The 18,824-nt window shown below is 38.7% G+C and overlaps 1 protein-coding gene across 1 annotated transcript in view; it reads left to right on the top strand.

Annotated features, from left to right (window-relative positions):
- Window positions 1-219: 219 nt before the first annotated feature.
- The window catches only part of LOC139695627 (transcription factor RFX4-like), an 88,742-nt gene continuing 70,137 nt past the window's right edge, over window positions 220-18,824 (top strand). The window contains exons 1-3 of the mRNA XM_071594434.1: window positions 220-361; window positions 1,130-1,205; window positions 2,348-2,451. Coding sequence (XP_071450535.1) covers window positions 220-361; window positions 1,130-1,205; window positions 2,348-2,451 — 322 coding nt within the window. The remainder of the gene's footprint in view (window positions 362-1,129; window positions 1,206-2,347; window positions 2,452-18,824) is intronic.

The following is an 18,824-nucleotide window of genomic DNA, read 5'->3' on the forward strand; positions in this document are numbered from 1 at the left end:
GGAGCGTGCCTCGCCGGTGAATCATAGGTGGGCAGGTGGTGGGTTGTCGCGTGTGGGATGAGGGTGAGGTAGTAGGTGAGGGTGGAGAAGGTGAAGAGGAAGGGTTCGGGCAACCCCGGCGCGGAAAACTCCTCACTCCATGATACCCACCCCTCACCCAGGCATTCCTCCAGTTCCAGCCACGCAAAAATACTTGGGGGGAGATTTCGCCGAGACAAAATGAGGAGAGAAACAAGAGTGGCCGTGGAGCATCCTCATCCGGTCGCGGGGGCCACCGCCTCCGAGCGGGCGGGGCGATCCAAGGAGGAGGTCGGGGCAGAGGTGCCTCCGCGCCCACCTAAGGTGCTCTTAGGGCTTGAGGGTAGGCGATACCGGCGATGGAGCGTCCTTGCCACTAATTAACAATTCGTCGCGTTTCAACTTAGTGTTTTTCCCTTGACGTAGCCAGTTTCTCCATGGGAGAAGCATTGGCCTTATCCTTCTCCAACTCCATTGTTAGGTGAACCATCTGAGCCTTCGAAGCACATATAATTGGGCTACCTCGGCGCTCGCGATATGAGATGTTCACATTATCTGCGCTCGTTCGCAGTTCATCAAAAAAATACGTCAAAGAAAAGAGTTTACGATACTTTGTTTTAAAAGTAAATCACTATCGCCACATAGAATTAGAAATCTGTAGACTCAAAAATTACCTAAGTTTTCGCAAAATCGAAAACTACAATTTTTACTCTCTCAAAAACGCTGAAATATAAATATTTTATAAAAATCTGACGATTTCTTACGAGACATAAAATAAAAATCACTTTAGTAAAAATTAAAAACTTAAACCTCAAAATTAATCTCATAAAATATTTCCTCACAGACTCGCGGTTAAATACTGGACAAAAGTATGTGACTTGGCGAAAATGAAAGGAGGCATAAGAATGTTTAAGGAAGCTGAGAAAAATTCGAACCAAAACTGCTGCAGAGTGTCGGAAGGAGATCATGTCACTCACCAAGTTGAAAGTGATATTTTTTGTAAAAATTTTTTAAATATTTTTGTCGTAGATTGAAACTCCTTCAATTTTAAAAACATTCACTCGGGTGAACTTTAGTCAGTTTAATTTTTACGGCCTATCCACTCCTTCAGAAAATTATTGGGCTCTGGTGATGGACAATTACGTCCACAGGGTGCAAAGTGTAGCCGAGATCAGCTTCAACAATTGGTGATTATGGGCTCAGCTAGCTATTTTCTAATGGTAGAAGCGTAAACGCGTTTGAGAGTAACCGTCTATTAAGGATGATTAAATTTTACCCCACGGAGTGAAATCTCGTGAATAACCTCCATGTACTCACCCACAGTGAAGTTACTTTCAAATCGAAGCGAGTCGTCTTACCCATTCCAGTGTAAAGACTACACATTGGGAGAGAAAACTTGGCAAAGTATGGAATTATTTTGTCAGTCTTGCAAGCATTCGGGACAAGATCGTATTATAGGGACGATGTTTATAGAAACCGCAAATATTATTTTAAATTCGGCCATTCTTGTGGGGAACTATATTCCATTTAGCTATTATACTATTCCGTGTTAATCATAGGCTAATCGTGCTTTCGAGCCATTTTAGTAAACAAAACACTGTAGTAAGGGCGTGTGTAATACCAGCGGCACGATTAGGAATGATTCATGGGAAACACAAAATCAGATTTTGGGATATCGTGAGGAAAATCGAGAAAGAGACGGAATTTTTCTGCGGGTAAAACCGGGAAATTGGAAACTGGAAAAAAAGTTCGCACCCTCATGCCTTGCCATATGATCAGCTAGGTATTTGAATGTTAGGCAATAAATCGAGATATAGGCACAAATACGAGATATTGTCAAAATAACTATATTTCCTACCAATGATAGTGAACTGACATTCACAAACACTCTCGTTCCCACTTCGATACATAAAATTTTAAATATCAAGAGAATAAAATATTTGATGGCGCTAAGAAAATTATCACAAGATCCTAGGAGTATATGACACCATGAAAATCATATATGCGCCATAGATAAGGAGATTATGGCTTCCGGAAAAGACAAGAAAAATGGATTTAAAAAAATTATAATTTTAAACGCTCGTTTTCCTTGTTAAGTGATTTGCGATTGTGACAATCCAAAGGATAAATATACTAACGTATGTAACTGAGTGAAGTAAATTTTATCCATCATTTTCCTAGACTGAAATTTCAGGAAATAAGTAAACTTTTCCCATTTGAATAATTAAAGGATGGCTGCGTGGAGTTCTCATCCACTCGTTTACTCAACGTCTCAAAAGAGTGCTATTGTAACTATACTAAAGTGTATAACTTGTCCCTTTCACTGCAGGGCAAATGCAAACTTTGGTTTCAGCCGTAGATGGATAACAGGCAGTGATATTTATGACAGGAGAAATGGGAAATATTTCCTGACTGAATCAGGTGGATCCACTTGTGAGTCCGTGGCTATGGCTTCGGATGGTCCCCTCTGGGAGACGCCTGGAGTACACCAAAAACTAATATTTTCAGTCAGCATGCACCCACTCCATGTACTTCCTGTTCTGAAATGAAAGAATTCTCAAAATTTCTCCACCGATTTATAATTTTTTCAACATGTCAGTAATCTCCTCCACCACTTGAAAGTAACGGGTGAGGTCAAAAGTTGGCTTCCTGTTAGTTGGCAAATATTTGGTGAATGTCTTCCTCACTGCATGCACCTAACCAGCTTTTCAATTAGGTTTCATCAAAAATTACTCTTATGGCGAGTTATGGGTAATTTGTAGCAATTAAATTGAACATAGGTTTAGATTTATTTGCATGTTAAGGATAAACTGAATTTTAGTAAAATCAGACTATTTCTTCCGAATATATTCTATTGTTTCAGGCTTCACTTCGTGGAAGTAATTGATATCCATTATTAAAATAGAAAGAAAGACTCGTACTTTTCCACAGATTTTATTATAATGAGATAATAAATATATATAGAGACTATAAGATAATAAAATCTGTGGAAAAGTACGAGTCTTTCTTTCTATTTTAATAATGGATAGCAGACGACTATTTCTGTTTGCGAAAAAAAACGTCGTTCCACCCTTTGTTTACAAACGGCAGCGAGATAACTTTCCGGGTCAAGAAAAATCCTTTTATAGTAGGGGGCCCAAAGTTTCTCATATCTTTCGATGACTCACAAGTGAATTCGATTTACAAGACCTTTTGAGAAACCGTCTTAAATACCTGTAAAATATAAAACGTTCAAATTCATACTTGGCGTGTGTCGGCTAGAATTTCAGTTCCATGGAAATGATAAATACCATAACACTCCGCACTTGCAAATTAAAAGGACATGTAAACTTATTTGTAGTTTCAGGAACCGGCCCCATGGGAAATATATTTGATATTTCTGTTTGCCTTTGTTAAAATTGCTGTTATGTCTTATAAGTGGATCGACCAATAATTACTTAAAAAATCCAAGATATGGCGCTTGCTGAATCGGAAAAAGTTTTAAAAGATTTGGTGTTTTCCCGGCGTATCAGCTGCGTAAATTCCTCTCGGGTCCTCCACCAGGTTATATCGTCCATATCGGCCGACGTTTCGATCTCCGACTCGGTCATCGTCTTCAGGGACCCGAGAGGAATTTACGCGGAAAAAGTTTGCTTTTAAAAAGTCTCATCTTCCACTAGACTGCTAATTAATATGTCAGCAATATCCGCTACAGAGTTTAATTTTCCTTATCAATTTAAGGAAAAAACATCTGTTTATTTAGAAAAATGAGTTTCGTGCGGTGATTGAACACTTCCATTTAAAAGGCTTAAAACCAAAGGACATCAAAGCCAAGTTGAATGGCACACCTACTCCTGTATTTGTGACTGTTAACAATTGGGTTAATGGCATTAATCGTTGCCGTGCATTTACAAATGATGGGCATCGTTTGGGTCGTCCAGTTGAAGTGACTTTCAAATTATTGACAACACCCACGATATGGTTTTGAGCGATCGACGAATCAAACTTTGCGAAAGAGTTGAGGCAACAGGCCTTGGCTAATTAATCACTAGGTACAGTGTTCTTAATTTTTCATGGAAAATTGGATGTGATATATATCTTGGCTGGATGGGTGCCGCATTTTCTTTCAGTGGAGAATAAATTCAATCACGTGGTCAATTTAGTGGTTGATATGCTGCTTTTTCATTCCTTTTTTTTCCATTTTCCTGTTTTTTCTTTTCCAGAGGATAAAACATAGAAATACTGCTACCATTCAGAGACAAATAATACGAATTAAAAGGAGACGTTTCAGGCGTAATATGGTGGAATATCACACCTGAAACATCATCATCGCAGGAGATGATGACGATGATGTAGTCACCTGACGATTTTGCAGTTGCATTGAAACCAGTCGCATTAAAATTTATTTTGTGAAAAATTGCAAATTTTTAATTAAACAAAGAAACAGGCCAAAGAGAGGGTTTCAAAGGGCAATTCAGCTCCGAAGAAGGTGATGATAGCGAAATCGGCCGACAAGATGATGGCCAAGATTTTTTTTGGAATACACGCGGAATCATCTGCATTGATTATTTCCAAAATGAACAAACGATAAACGAAGAGTATTATGAGCCGTTCTGGCACCAGCTGAGCGAAGAAATCAAGAAAAAATTCCCTCATTTGGCAAAGAAATAATTCTCTTCCATCAAGGCAATGAACTGGTGCACACCTTTACTGTTTCAATGGCGAAAATTATGCATAGTACAATCACTAAAATATACACCGCATTCACTTTTTTTGGTCCCCAGAGACATTTTTTTTCATATCTTGAAAAAATGACACTGCAGAAAACGATTTACATCGAACGAGGAAGCAATTGCCTAAACAGTTACCTATTTCAAGGACCTACCGCTTTCCTACTTTTTGGATGGCTGAAAAACGCTGGTAAAATGGTTTCGAGTTAAAAGGAGATCATGTTGAAAAACAAAAAAAATCTATCCAAGATAACTCTTTTTTATTTCCAAGGGTGTTATTAAACGACCCACGTATTTCCATGGCATTGGACGCCTGTCGGGTAAATTTTGGAGTTGGTGTGGTAAAAAAGACGTTTACGATGGTTCATTCGCTCATATAAAACAGCTGTTCGTAGGGTGAATGAATATATATATATATATATATATATATAATATATATATATATATATATATATATATATATATATATATATATATATATATTCATTCACATGGAAATAGATATGAGGAAAAGGGATAGGAGATTTCGTGTTTGGAATATACAAATATATATATATATATATATATATGTATCTATTTAGTAGTGGTGTCCATATACCTTATTCGGTATATTATCTTTAATCATAGAACAATGAAGTCACGTATTATAGCAGTGGATTAATTACGGCGATAAAGATTCTAAGGCTTTGGAACGGCCTGAATTTCACAATAATTCTGCCTAAATGTGACCAACGAACTTCATGTAGTCTGCCAAAGTATTTATTTGGAGAATATAAATAGTCCAACCGACTAAGTATTAACCAATTGCAATTAACCAATTGCGAAAAATCAAATTCATTGCTGATGATTAAGAGGAAGGTCAATCTGTAATTACTCTACCAATAATTAACACCAGCAGTAATTTTTTCTTTTGTCACGCATTCTTTTCTTGTAGGAGTTGATCTTTCAAATGACTGTTGAATGCTCAATTGAAGTAAATTACCTACCGTCTACGGACAGCTTGAATGAATTTTATAAATAAAAATATTGGCTCGGAGAAATTGTGAACATTTTCCCGGCAGAGGAGGTACTTTTATGTAATCGGATTATGAAATGAAAAGGAAACGGCTAAAATCCTGCGTGTGCTTAATTTTTCCACCTTCGAGGAGTGACTTTTCCTGCTTTGGTAATTAGTTGTGAGCCCCATCGCTCCCGCTCCCCAAGCAACTCACCTACTCCTGCTCGAATTCCATGTACTCTGACTCCACTTTTCTCCAATGACTTGATTACTCCCTTCTTTCCTTTCAACACGCCCAGAAAAACTCAGCAATCACTAACAAGCAATTGGTGATTTTTATTATAAATAAATAAGCATCGAATTTATTTCTTTAAATTACTTTGCTAAATGTTTATATTTTAGAGACTCAAGTGTAGCCTCATTAGATGTTTTCTTCAGTATAGTCCATCAGGTGATGGAAAAATAAATTTAAGAGCGAAGCTACACTTCAATTATTGCATTTCCTATTTCCTCTTATTAATAGGAAATTACACCAATCACCAGTAACTAATTTAAAGTATTTAATTTAATTCCTCATTTTCAAGTATTTCGCACAGCATTTGACTTGGATATCAATTAGCCTCTTCAAGTTTATAGACATTCATCCCTGCCAAAGTATTTTTTTGTAAATATCATTCAGATTAACTCTACAGTTATAAGCTATCCCTAGGAAGAAATTGTATCCCAATATGTCTAATTCGTGTATCCACTTCTATTTTCCTTTTTTGTTAATGGCTTCTTAGAATTTCGTCGTTAGATATTCCATCCTCCATTTTAAACGTTGCAGTCCTCCTCTCAAACATATTGAGCAAGTTTGTAACCGAATAGTAGTGCTTCAAGAATGGAATGTAGTTAACTGTCTTTCTCCCTAAATTTCTAGCCTCACAAAACCCTCCGTCCTGTACAATAGAAGCACATAGCATTGTGGGTGACACGATGGTATTCTTTGATGGGGTGACAACTTTTTATCCAATAACAATCCCATTGAACCTCACTTTAGGAATACATGTTGCGTACAAAGGTTTGAAAGCAGTCGTCGTTAGGGACACGTATATAAACTATAAATAAATCGGCGATTAAAAATTGAAGGAAGCCGCGTTATTAAATTTGTCAGACAACTTATCAAAATGCGATGTGCGTATTCAAATATATCCATGCCAAGAATGCATTCATTTAAGATTCGAACTAAATACAGATAAAAGCTTCACAGATCGTGAAAAAGAGTCATGAGGGAAGACAACGTCGCAAAATTTCTGCGTGAAAAATGATGAGATTGCGTGAAGTTGCTCATTAAACAGTTCGTTTGGAGGTTTCCGCGGCGTAGATTCATTCCACCCTAGATTACACCGTTCTAATTGTATGAAATATAGGTAAAACTGTGTCATGGAGGGTACTATAAACTAATAGTGCCCTCCATTTTACAGTTTCACCTCAAGATGTCACCTGGAATCCATGCAAAAGTGCTTGCTGCTCGATGAAATAATTTTTTACCAAATTAGAAAAATACGCCGTCAAATAGACGAAGTCATAGATTTTTTACGTTATCGTGCAATTCAAAGCCATTTTACAAAGAGATATGCTAGCAATAATTAGTTAATACAGGTATTAAAGCACAAAATACAAATGGGTATCTACCGCTATACCGCTATCATACCTGTTGCTCAAAGTCCCTCTACCACACGCCCTAGCGACTGCTGACAAAGTATTTTGTGGGTTTATATTGAGCCTATACCATACCTCTTCTGCGCCATATTCCCATTGCTTCCAGTCTTCTTTTCTCCGATGACAATGACTGCGTATGTAATTAGCAGGCAAGTCCACATACATGTCCTGATGAGGTGTTTGTTATATGGATTTATATATATATATGTATATATATATATATGTATATGTATATATATATGTATATATATATGTATATGTGTATATATATATATATATATATATATATACACACACACACACACACAGAGAAACACATACAAATTAAACTCACACGTATTCCAAATTTTCGGTGGCCAAACCACCCTCCCCTAGAAAAAGAAGACCTAAGGAGAATGTTTCTATAGGAGAGAAAAGGGAGGGTGAATGGAAAGGGAAGGCGGGAAAAGATTGTGAATAGGAAGGTTTGGAAGAGTGCGATTTATTTGAAAGGTTTTAGGAGCGGAGGGGGAATGAAAATACTTTGATATTGAGGTAATCAGTGTCTGACATAAACCCTGGCTCATTTCAGGAATCGAGGAGCCAAATAAACGCCTGTTCTATTGATTTGAGTTTGAGTGGAGGGTCGAAAGGTGGCAGAGGCATAGATACGGGATACAGCTAACTGGGCTTTGTGCCTGCCCAGTAGTAGGAAAAGCAATATTTCTGCTGTCGTCAGCACAATATACCCTAGCAAAGTGAAATGGGGAACAGGCAGCACAGAAAAAAACAGAAGAGCGTTGTATTATACCAATAGAACCATTTAGAACAGGGACTAGGAATTTTAAGATAATGCCCAGTGCAGGAAATTTAGATAACAGGAAGCGAGAGATGAAGAGCTGAATTATGAATACTTTCGGTCTGTGCGGGGTAAAAAGAGGGGATAGCGTGAATTACTGAAGCGGCAGTTATACAGGATGTCTGAAATATCTACACCTACAAAATAATGCTGAAATTTTACCAACAGTGATATTAGTAACTGGTGTTTTCCCAAAAAATCTTAAGGACAGTAAAAATAAATAACGACTTAATGATAACTTTTATATAGCCATGCAGAAGAATCAGCAATAAATACAAGAATTATGGTACAATATTTCCTAAACGACCCCCTGTAACCTACCACACATGGGAATTGTAGAGAGAAGTAGAATTGCTGGAGTAATGCCCCGCAATGTCAACTTATTTCACCGAGAAAATACCCTCGAGAGGAAATAACAAAAGTAACAATAAAACGTCTTATTTGGGGCGATACTGGCCCCTTCTTCCCACTAACCCCTTAAGGTATGGGATCTACATCCACGTTGACATCTATATAATACCCTGCAGGCCACCGTAAGTGCCTGTGGCGGGGGTATTAGGTCACCACCCGTAAAAAGGAAAAATACTGCATGCAAAATCAACACATTCATGCAAAAATCCCTGCATCCAACACTCATACAGACACATACACCATAAACCAACAAACCATTGCTCCCCAGGATGCAGCATGAAATCCATCCAACAACGCGCAAGCCAGAATATGAAAAGCAAGAAGACGAAATTCCACTACCACATGAGCATGCAACATAAAACGCTCTCCTCCCCAATGATAGGGGCACGGAAGGTGACCGAAACGCTGCAGGTAGCGGGAGGGTCCCCCAGCTGAGAGGGACGAGGGTTGGAAGAAAACTTAAATACGGACAGAGCAGATCAGGCAATACTGTTTACATTACTATACTACAGGGTCACACCCAAAAGTGGTGGGACTGTTTTTTTTACAAGAATTTTATTGACGATATACTTACATCGACTTAATAATCTTCAAAGTATGCTCCTTGAGCTGCTACACACTTAATATAACGTTGCTCCCTTTCCCCGTACGCCCGCTGGAAATTTTCTTTGGGGATGCCGTTGATGACCCTCGTCGAAGCCTCTTGAACGGCCTTTATCGAGTCAAAACGTCGTCCCTTGAGCTGTCTTTTCATCAGGGGGAAGAAGAAGAAGTCCGGTGGTGCCAGATCGGGAGAATAGGGTGGGTTCGGCAACGTGGCAACACCGTATTTGGCCAGGAGCTGTCTGACGACGAGCGCGCCATTCTGAGCGCGACACTCAGAATTTTCGGCACCATCTTGGCGCACACCCTGGGCATGGCCAAATCCTGTGAAATAATGCCTTGGACGTTGGATGCAGACAGACCCAACTGGTCTGCAATTTCTTCACTGGTTAAGCGTCGGTCTGTGTTCAGCAGTGTCCTCACTCTGTCCACATTCGTGTCGGTTCTTGCCGTCGACGGCCGTCCGGAGCGATGGTCGTCTTCAACGAGCTCCCTACCCTCTTTAAACAACTTGTGCCACTCAAATACTGTGGACCGGCTTAAGGCAGTGTCCCCATAAGCCTGCTTGATCATATCGAGGGTCTCAGTTGCCGTCTTCCCGATTTTCGCACAAAACTTCACGGAATAACGTTGCTCTAAATTCAGATTCATTTTGTTTTTCGACGCGGACAAAAAACTTGCTTCACTAAAAACGGTGTCCTCACTCAACGACAGCCCGCAGGCGACTGAGGTTGTTGTTGGTCTGTTGCTAAGAGCCCCCTCCACCTTACCCTGCCAGGCAGACCCCCCTCCACCGCTCCGTTCGCGCCAGAGAATATCAGTCCTACCACTTTTGGGTGCAACCCTGTATTTAATGGCATTCTAATGCGGTCATGCGGGAAGGGTTTGCACAACAACACACACGAGGTTCGTGAAAGAGCATGCAATTAAGTACAACTAATTATTCCCTAGAGGCTGAGGGTGGCAAGTGGAATTTTTGCCATCCATAACCCTGCAGTTGCTCTTCCGTATTGTCCGTGGGAAGGAGCCCTTGAGTCTGCTAGTTTTGGCATCTATTTCCCGGATTCTGTAAACATGATCCAAGCTACCAATTTATGTTGGAGTGCGAATATTTTGCGAGACCTCGTTGCTGAAATATGCCGATCTGAATTTATTTAGTAATTTCAACCTTGCATTGATCGTCTCTATTGTATTGATTCCCAACCCAACTCCATAAGCATTTCGTTGACGCTTTTCGTTTTATCGTAAGAGTTCTTAACAAAACGGGGTGCCTGGCGTTGAACCTTCTCAATTTCCCGAATATAATGTGGTGGGGACATGGGAAGAAAAATTGGGTGGGGCAACGAATCACAGAAGGCGGAGGGAATTAATAATAACGACACTGGCTGAGGATGTAAAGCAAACGCTGGTTCAAAGTTTCATATAAAGCGACATTATGAACAGCGCGTATACATGATTATTGAAGCAGGATGATAGGCGTAAATTGGCGGTTTTTGTGAAGAACTATGCAAAAGATGCCTTGGACGGAAATTAAAAACCGAGAAAGTCATATGCAGGATCGGGAAGAGAGGAGTTTTTCGGGGATAATCCAAAGGAGGCAGGAAAGATGAGTGTAGAGTGCTTTGATTGGTAATGCGATGTTGAGGACTGTGACAAAGGGGATAATACTAGACAAGCGAGACAAGAAAGAGCAAGTAATCCTTTGTCCCAAAGATTCGACACAGTTCCTTTAAAGGCACGCATGGCCATAGGATGGAAATGATTCGTATTGGCCAAACTCGCATTCATCTACGAAAACCCACAAAGCCGTATTAAATATTCACATAGATATGCATAGACATAGGAAAAAGAGATAGAAACACGTGTAAGGAGGATTAGGTTAGCGGGAGAGGCCAGATTATGCGGATTCCTAACACAAAGAAGTATCATTACCAAATGCTTAAATCACGAACTTTCGACTACGGCCGATATTCCTACCAATTAGGTTGCCGAGGAAACGTATTTTGCCACTGAAATCCTTGGGCATTCATGCAAACAACCGAAAAACATTCTTTCCTTTCTAACTACTTTTAATGAAAATCGATGAACACTCTTCATGTTATCATACCCTCTTCTGTGGGTTCGACCATTTCTCTGGCAGTGGGCTGTACAGCTTACGAGGAATGTTTTGGCCATAGAATCGGCGCACTTTGTTGCATTAACCCCCCATAATTCAGTGATAATTACTTTTCTTTGATAAATGTGTGAATATATATATACATATATATATATATATATATATACATATATATATATATATATGTATATGTATATATATATATATATATATATATATATATATATATATATATATATATATACATATAAATATATATATATATATTTATTTATAAATATATACATATACATATATATTTATGTGGGTCAGAGGAGTTGAGCGTTGGACTACTGACAGGAGGATCCCGGGTTCGATTCCCGGGCAAGGCACTCTGGGCACCTGCAGCTCCAACCAAGCATTGAGATTTTTCGGGTACCAGGTCATCCTGGGAAACCATAACCGGCACAGGGAAAGGAACTGGCCCCTCTACCCTGATGTGTGAATTTCACACGCCGTAGGGGTTAGTACTGGGTGAACTCTACCATCACCTACCAAACCGACCTTCGGGTTAATTACTGTGTTTATGGTTTTTTTATCTATATTTATATTATTATTAGGTAATCTACCGGTTAAGGTAGATTTTTAGATGGACACAATAATCAAAAAATATATCGTGACTCCTAACAAAAGAGTAAATCCAGCAACCTACTCCATATCAGGTCCCTCTTCCTGCTGATGTCGGTTTTCCCTTGCAAGAGTTTCGTGAGTTGACGACGACATATATATATATATATATATATATATATATATATATATATATATATATATATATATAAATATATACACACATATATATACATATATATACATTTATATATATATACATATATATATATGTATACATATATTTATTTATGTATATGTATATATATACATACATACATATATGCAAAATTTACCGTGTAAAATAATAAATAATATAATGAAGAAATCTTTTGACTACAGTCAGTTAACTAAGCGCATTCATTTTAACATTTAAACCTGGAAAATATCCTTGCTGATGAAATTTAAGCATTTCATTTAGAAGGCAGCTCCTGCTCCGCGCTTCTCTTTGACCTTCAATTGTAACTTCGATCCCAACTTTGACAAAGTTTCGAAACTAACCCTAGATGACTGATGATCTCAGGCGTTCATCTCTTCACCCTAAAACCGCAGCTTACAAGTATGCAGCTAATCATTATTGATCACTTGATTTTGCAACTAAATTTTCTTTTGGATGGAATAATATCTCTTAATTATTTACCATGAGAGCTATTTGTTTATAAATGTATATGCTAAATGATGCCGCATGGAGTTGCGAAATTAATTCATATTTTACTCAACTGACTCTTCAGAAGGTTCATGTGCGCGTGAGTTCTAAATGCTTGTGTTTACTTTCTAAGCGTGTAACTATTTTAAATGTGTAGCATCCGTGTAGGAAAGGTGGCTACCTTTCATTGTAAGACTACTAACTGCAAGTTAAGTTACTTATGACGTTTCTTCTTGCGCAGATGGTACCTTGGAAGATACCTTAAGAAAATGCGAACCCCTGTTATCGAAAAATTAATCCATCTTTTAGCGTGAAGCTCGGTTTAGCAGAATATTTTTGTTTCTTGTTTTTTTGTAACGGCATACTGCGATGCACAAGAATAGCAATGTGTAATTCTTTCTGTTATGTTGAGTAGCTAGAATAATGTCTAATGAGTTTAAGGCCATTAAATGAAAAATACGAGTAAATATCATTCTTTTGACACATTTGAAGGAGATAATGAATATAAAATAATGGTATTAAGTTGTATTCAATTTAAATATTGATATTTCAAGGTACTCTTTCCATATACATAAAGTTGGGAGCAAAACCGAAGGTACGAATTTAAAAGACGAGTTTTAAAACCAATGGTCAAATACTTCCCAGTTGGAAGCCAAAAGAATGATTAGTATTGAAACTTGAGTCCTCGGGTAATTCTTTGGGATTTGCGTCGGTGTGGTCCAGTGATTCTAATTTGGTATTCCACGACCTTCCGCCGCCTACGGCAAGCGAGCTCTCCCACATGGACGGGCGTCGGTTGCGACGTACAATGGCATGCACTTAGGCGGGAGTGAGTTCACGAAGGCATGCCAACAATGCCGTCTCACTTTCATGATCCGGTGCTGCGTTTCGCCTCCATCGCACCCCAATGCGCCCTTTAAACATCCAACTCAGAGCGACTTCCGAATCACTCCACTATGCTCTGCACCCCCGCACTGTTTCCTCGCCGGATAATTCCTTCGGTGCATTGCGTGGTCGAGGGCAGCAATCTATAAACCCGACAGCTTGAGGAGAAGAGCGTACAGACCAGAAACATCGCTGTATAGGGCGAAGTAGAAGCCTGGTTTGAAATATCAGCCTGCACGTCACGCGCTCGGCCCCTCCCTCATCCCTGACCCTTCTGGTAGCCGGCTTAATTGACGGTCTGGACGGCCTGATGGGACTTTGCCGAGGTGATTCATTTTGTCATGGCATCAATGAAAGCGAGTATTGTTCTCCCTTGTGCAAAGCATACATTATATCCACCTTTGAGTATTTCTGTGAGAAAGAGCTGTTTCAATGATGATATTATCATTTATCCAAATGTTTACCAAGCTGTAGATATCTATAATTTTTTCCTTGCTTTAATAAAAAATGCTTCTAATTTCTCCTATGTGAGTTTTGCATGAGTACTTGAGTACATGAGTACACTGAGCCTATTCTATGGCTAATTTTTCTATCGATTTTTTAAATTATATTTATTTCCATACTTAACTTGTCATGAATTGCATTTGCTCGAATTTGGGTGATGAAAGGACATCCACCGCCATTGGCCAAGAGCTCTTCCCCTTAGCTTTTGAATGAGCTCCACGTCATATTGTTCAAATATCAAACCGTTTTACATTTCTTCTATTATTACTATTACATTACATTTAACTTATTTCGACGGATACACCTTGATCGAACTTTTCGCCCTCAAAGTATATGCCTTGGCTGACAACGCACCTTTGCCAACGTTTCTTCCAGCTCTCTAACCCTGCCTGGTAAGCCGCCTTTGGAATCCTCTTCAGGTCCGCCGTACAATTAGTTTTTATGTCCGCAATAGAGTCGATTCGGCGCCCTTTCAAGGTTAATTTTAACTTTGAAAACAAAAAAAAGGCTGGTGAAGCCACGTCTGGAGAGTAGGGTGGCTGCGGGATCACGGAAGTTCCGGTTCTGGCGAAAAACTCTGTCACGATCAGCGCCATGTGAGCCGGTGCGTTATCGTGGTGGAAACGCCATGCATTGTTTCTCTACACGTCCGGCCTCTTTCGGCTCACTGCAACCCTCAGCCTCTTCATAACCTATAGGTAGAATTTTTTTTGGCGGTTTGACCTTGAGGGACGTATTCGTAATGAATCAGCCCTTGCCAATCGAAGAAACACACCCGTATGACCTTCACTTTGGACCGGGGCATGCGACCTTTCTTTGGTCGCGGAGAATGAGGACCTTTCCACTGAGAAGACTGAGCCTTTGTCTCAATATCATAACCATAAACCCAGGTTTCGTCACCGGTTACGATGGTTTTAAGAAACTCTGAGTCGGCATTGGCTCGATTCAGGAGTTCCTGACAAATGTCCACACGTTTTTGTCTCTGTTCATCAGTCAGCATTCGCGGGACGAATTTTGATGCAACGCGCGTCATGCCAATTATGTCTGTCAAAATTGTCTGACAGGATCCTAACTAATGCTCACGTCCTCAGCTATCTCCCCAACAGTTAAACGGCGATTTTCCTGCACCAAATTGTTCAACAATTTGACATTGTTGGGATCTGTCGAAGTTCAAGGCTGCCCGTTCGCGAATCTTCATTTGTCGAGGTTCTACCCGTTTTAAAACGACTGTACCACTCAAAACAATGACTTCGATTCAAAGCTTTATTAATAAAGGCTTTCTGAATCATTCTATATGTCTCCGTAGCACTTTTGAGAAGTTTGAAACAAAATCTCACGCACACACGCTGTTCCTCAAGCTCCTTCATTTCTGCCATTGAACGCGGCGACGAACAGGTTAAGTCACGTGCCGCTGCTGCGTAACGACTCGACGCCAACAAACGCAACACCTCTCGTATTAGTCGTCAGATGTGTCGCTAGATGGCGCACTGTGTCTCGTTTCGATCTGTTTAACGGTTTGCGCAGAATAAAATCAGTTCGGTCTTTTTTTGGCCACACATTGTTTCCTTGACAAAGACTTCAATCACAAACATTCGACTTGGTCGATATTCCTACCAATTAGGTTGTCAAGGAAACGTATTTGCCCCTGAAATCCTCGGGTATTCATGCAAACGACTAAAAAACACTAACTACTTTTGACGAAAATCTGTGACTGCTCCCATATTATCCTTCCCTCTTCTGTGCGTGCGACCATTTCTCTGGTAGGGGACCGAACAGTAAGCGAGGTATTTCTTGATTGGCCGGAAAAACGGGGCACTTGGGGCAACTCCCTTGTAATTCAGTGATAAAATGCAAGAAAAGTGGGAAAGGTGGAAGCCTGGTCGAGGAAGGTGGGTCGAGCAGATCCTAAATGCAAAAATATTTCTTTGGCCAGTACTCGAACCACGGATCTATAAAGAATCCGCATTCTACCATATGATGATCTGATTCTTGCGCGAGGAAAACTAGATCATTGGAGAATTTATCGTATTTTGAAGTTTAAAAAGAAAATGTGATATGTTTATTAATTATATAAGAAATAATAAGAGAAATCAACCAACACTTGATACAAACATCGCTGTCAAAGATTGAGTTACACTCATTTATATCATTGGTAACATGGTTGATTATAGCATTCAAGTCAGATAGATAGATATTTTTTAGGTTGTTGAGGTAGGTATACTGCGGAATAAATATTCAAATTTAAAGGGTAATAGTGACATGGTATAATTGAATTTTTTACGATTATGTTCTAATGATGATACATGTTTAATGCATAAGTATATTGAACGCGTGTCATACCGTTGTTCATATCGTTTACTTTAATTCGGTTTTTCAGTAGTATTGGCAATTGTTATCGTTTATTGATCATTGTTTTATAAACTTTAACAAGACAATCAAGAAATTAACATAACATTCTATGGAGCTGAAGTTTCTTATCTTTTATCTTTTTTTAATAGTATTTTTATATAAGTACATCCGTTTAAGTGTAACTCAATGTTTCACGTAGCGCGTTTCTCTAAATTCCGATTTTTAATTTGGTATATTGTTTATGTAATGTATTATTCAACTTAAATAAATAAACTGATTTTCTCATTGAACTAATAGTTTATTTATTTTAACTTATAAAAACTTGATTTTAATATTTATAATGGCAGTCGTAGTGGATATGGAAAAGTAGAGCCAACTTCGTTTACAGGGATAAATTATGAGACCATTCATAATGAAATATTTACCGCGTATGATTGAGAAATTAAAATATCAGGGGAGAGAGTTTTGCATTTGGTAAGGAACTTTCTTACTCTAATTTGATATTAGTAAATGATGCTGAGATGACCTTTTTGAAATATTCCAACTATAAGGTATGTGTTGGCTCACCTTTTCCGGTACGGTAATCAAAATTTTCGAGCAGAAAAGATTGAAAAATATGACGTTACCAAACGCAAATTGGTAAAAAACAGACATTTAAGTTACGTTGTTAATAATTTTTTATGTTCATTAAATTATACGTGATAATTGGGATCGTGTCTACAATTAATAAGACTGTGTACGAAAAGAGAAACATGAATTAGATTTTTAGATTACGAGTATCTTGTAATCAATTATTTCATATTGAGTCATAAACTTTAGATTTTCTTTCAACAATTCTTCAGTTGTCTACATAGTAAATGACGAAATATATAAAACCCTGACTTTTTTCCATGATGAATCCGTTAAAATAAAAATTTTGAATGGCCGCATATTGCTGTTTCGTTTAGTGGAAACTTTTCGAAAAGCTTCGAGGTTTGTTTGTTGCGCTTATAACCTTGCTGAAGGATTTATCAAAAATATTTTATTAATAAGTACATGTTTGTACAAAACAATTCTTTCTGGAGCAAAAGTCCTTGAATTTTGTGACTTAAGAATAAGCTGCCGGTTTCATGATAATTCCCCCTTTCTTTAACGTGGGCCGAATTGCACGTCAATGCAATTTTTTTGGGATAGTAGTTTAGAGGAATCCAAAGTGATGATTTTCACCCATCTTCAAACATGGATAAGAGAGAGAAAAGAAATACCAATTCCATCAGACCTAAAATCCTATACCAGAGAGTTGACGTTTTTTTTCAATTATTTTTTGTTCCCCTTTTCACAAGCCCCATCCGGTTCCCATGAGTCATCGGTACCAAACTTTAGCTATCCAAAACTGCAGGTTATTTAAGATTAAAATGTGTCCACTTGCCTTGAATAATTTTGTTGAAGATGGAAAATAGATGTAGTTTTAAGTAAAACTTATTTCCTAACCATCAGGGGCAATGAACCAAAAGGTTGGCTTTGAGATTTTTAATATACCCTGCATCCACTAAAGCAAACACACACATTATTATGTATATCAAGTTAGCACTAGCGAACATAAACACAGAAATACATGAAAAGGAAAACTCGTTTTAGAATTTTCAGGGGTCAAGCCACCTTTCCCAAGGATGAGAAGGAAGGAACTTTCTCAAAGAAGAGGAGAGTTCCTTCCTTCCCTTTATATAAATATAAAAATATATATATAAATATACATATATAATATACGAGCGATTTATGTGTTCCTATCCCTTTTCCTCATGTCTATTTCCATGTGAATGAATATTTATTCACTATATGGCGTGATTTCATGTTTTAATGTGTGTGTGTGTGTATATATATATAAACCATAAACACAGTAATCAACCCGAAGGTCGGTTTAGTAGGTGATGGTAGAGTTCACCCAGTACTAAGCCCTATACGGCGTGTGAGATTCACACATCAGGGTAGGGGGGGCAGATCCTTTCCCTGTGCCGGTTATGGTTTCCCAGGAAGACCTGGTACCCGAAAAATCACTTTAGCTTGGGTGCACCTGCAGGTGCCCAGAATGCCTTGCCCGGGAATCGAACCCGGGACCCTCCGGCCAGCAGTCCAACGCTCTACCCACTGGACTACCGCGACCCACATGAATATATCCATGAATATATACATATATATGGGTCGCGGAAGCCACTTTTGGGTACCATCAATCTAGGGATTAAGTTGCCTCTTTTTTTTAAGCCTAAACCCACTTTGTTAGGCATGACAAATTAAATATCGCTGTATGAGTAGCTAAACCGTCTACATAGGTGAGATTTTGCGTCAAATACCTTGGGCAATGCACAGTAGAGATAGAGGAATGCGTAATGGTCGATTCATCCAAAGTAAATGATTGTTATTTGAAA

Source organism: Hetaerina americana, unplaced genomic scaffold (assembly GCF_022747635.1).
Source record: "Hetaerina americana unplaced genomic scaffold, ioHetAmer1.1.p SCAF_60, whole genome shotgun sequence".
NCBI lineage: Eukaryota > Metazoa > Arthropoda > Insecta > Odonata > Calopterygidae > Hetaerina > Hetaerina americana.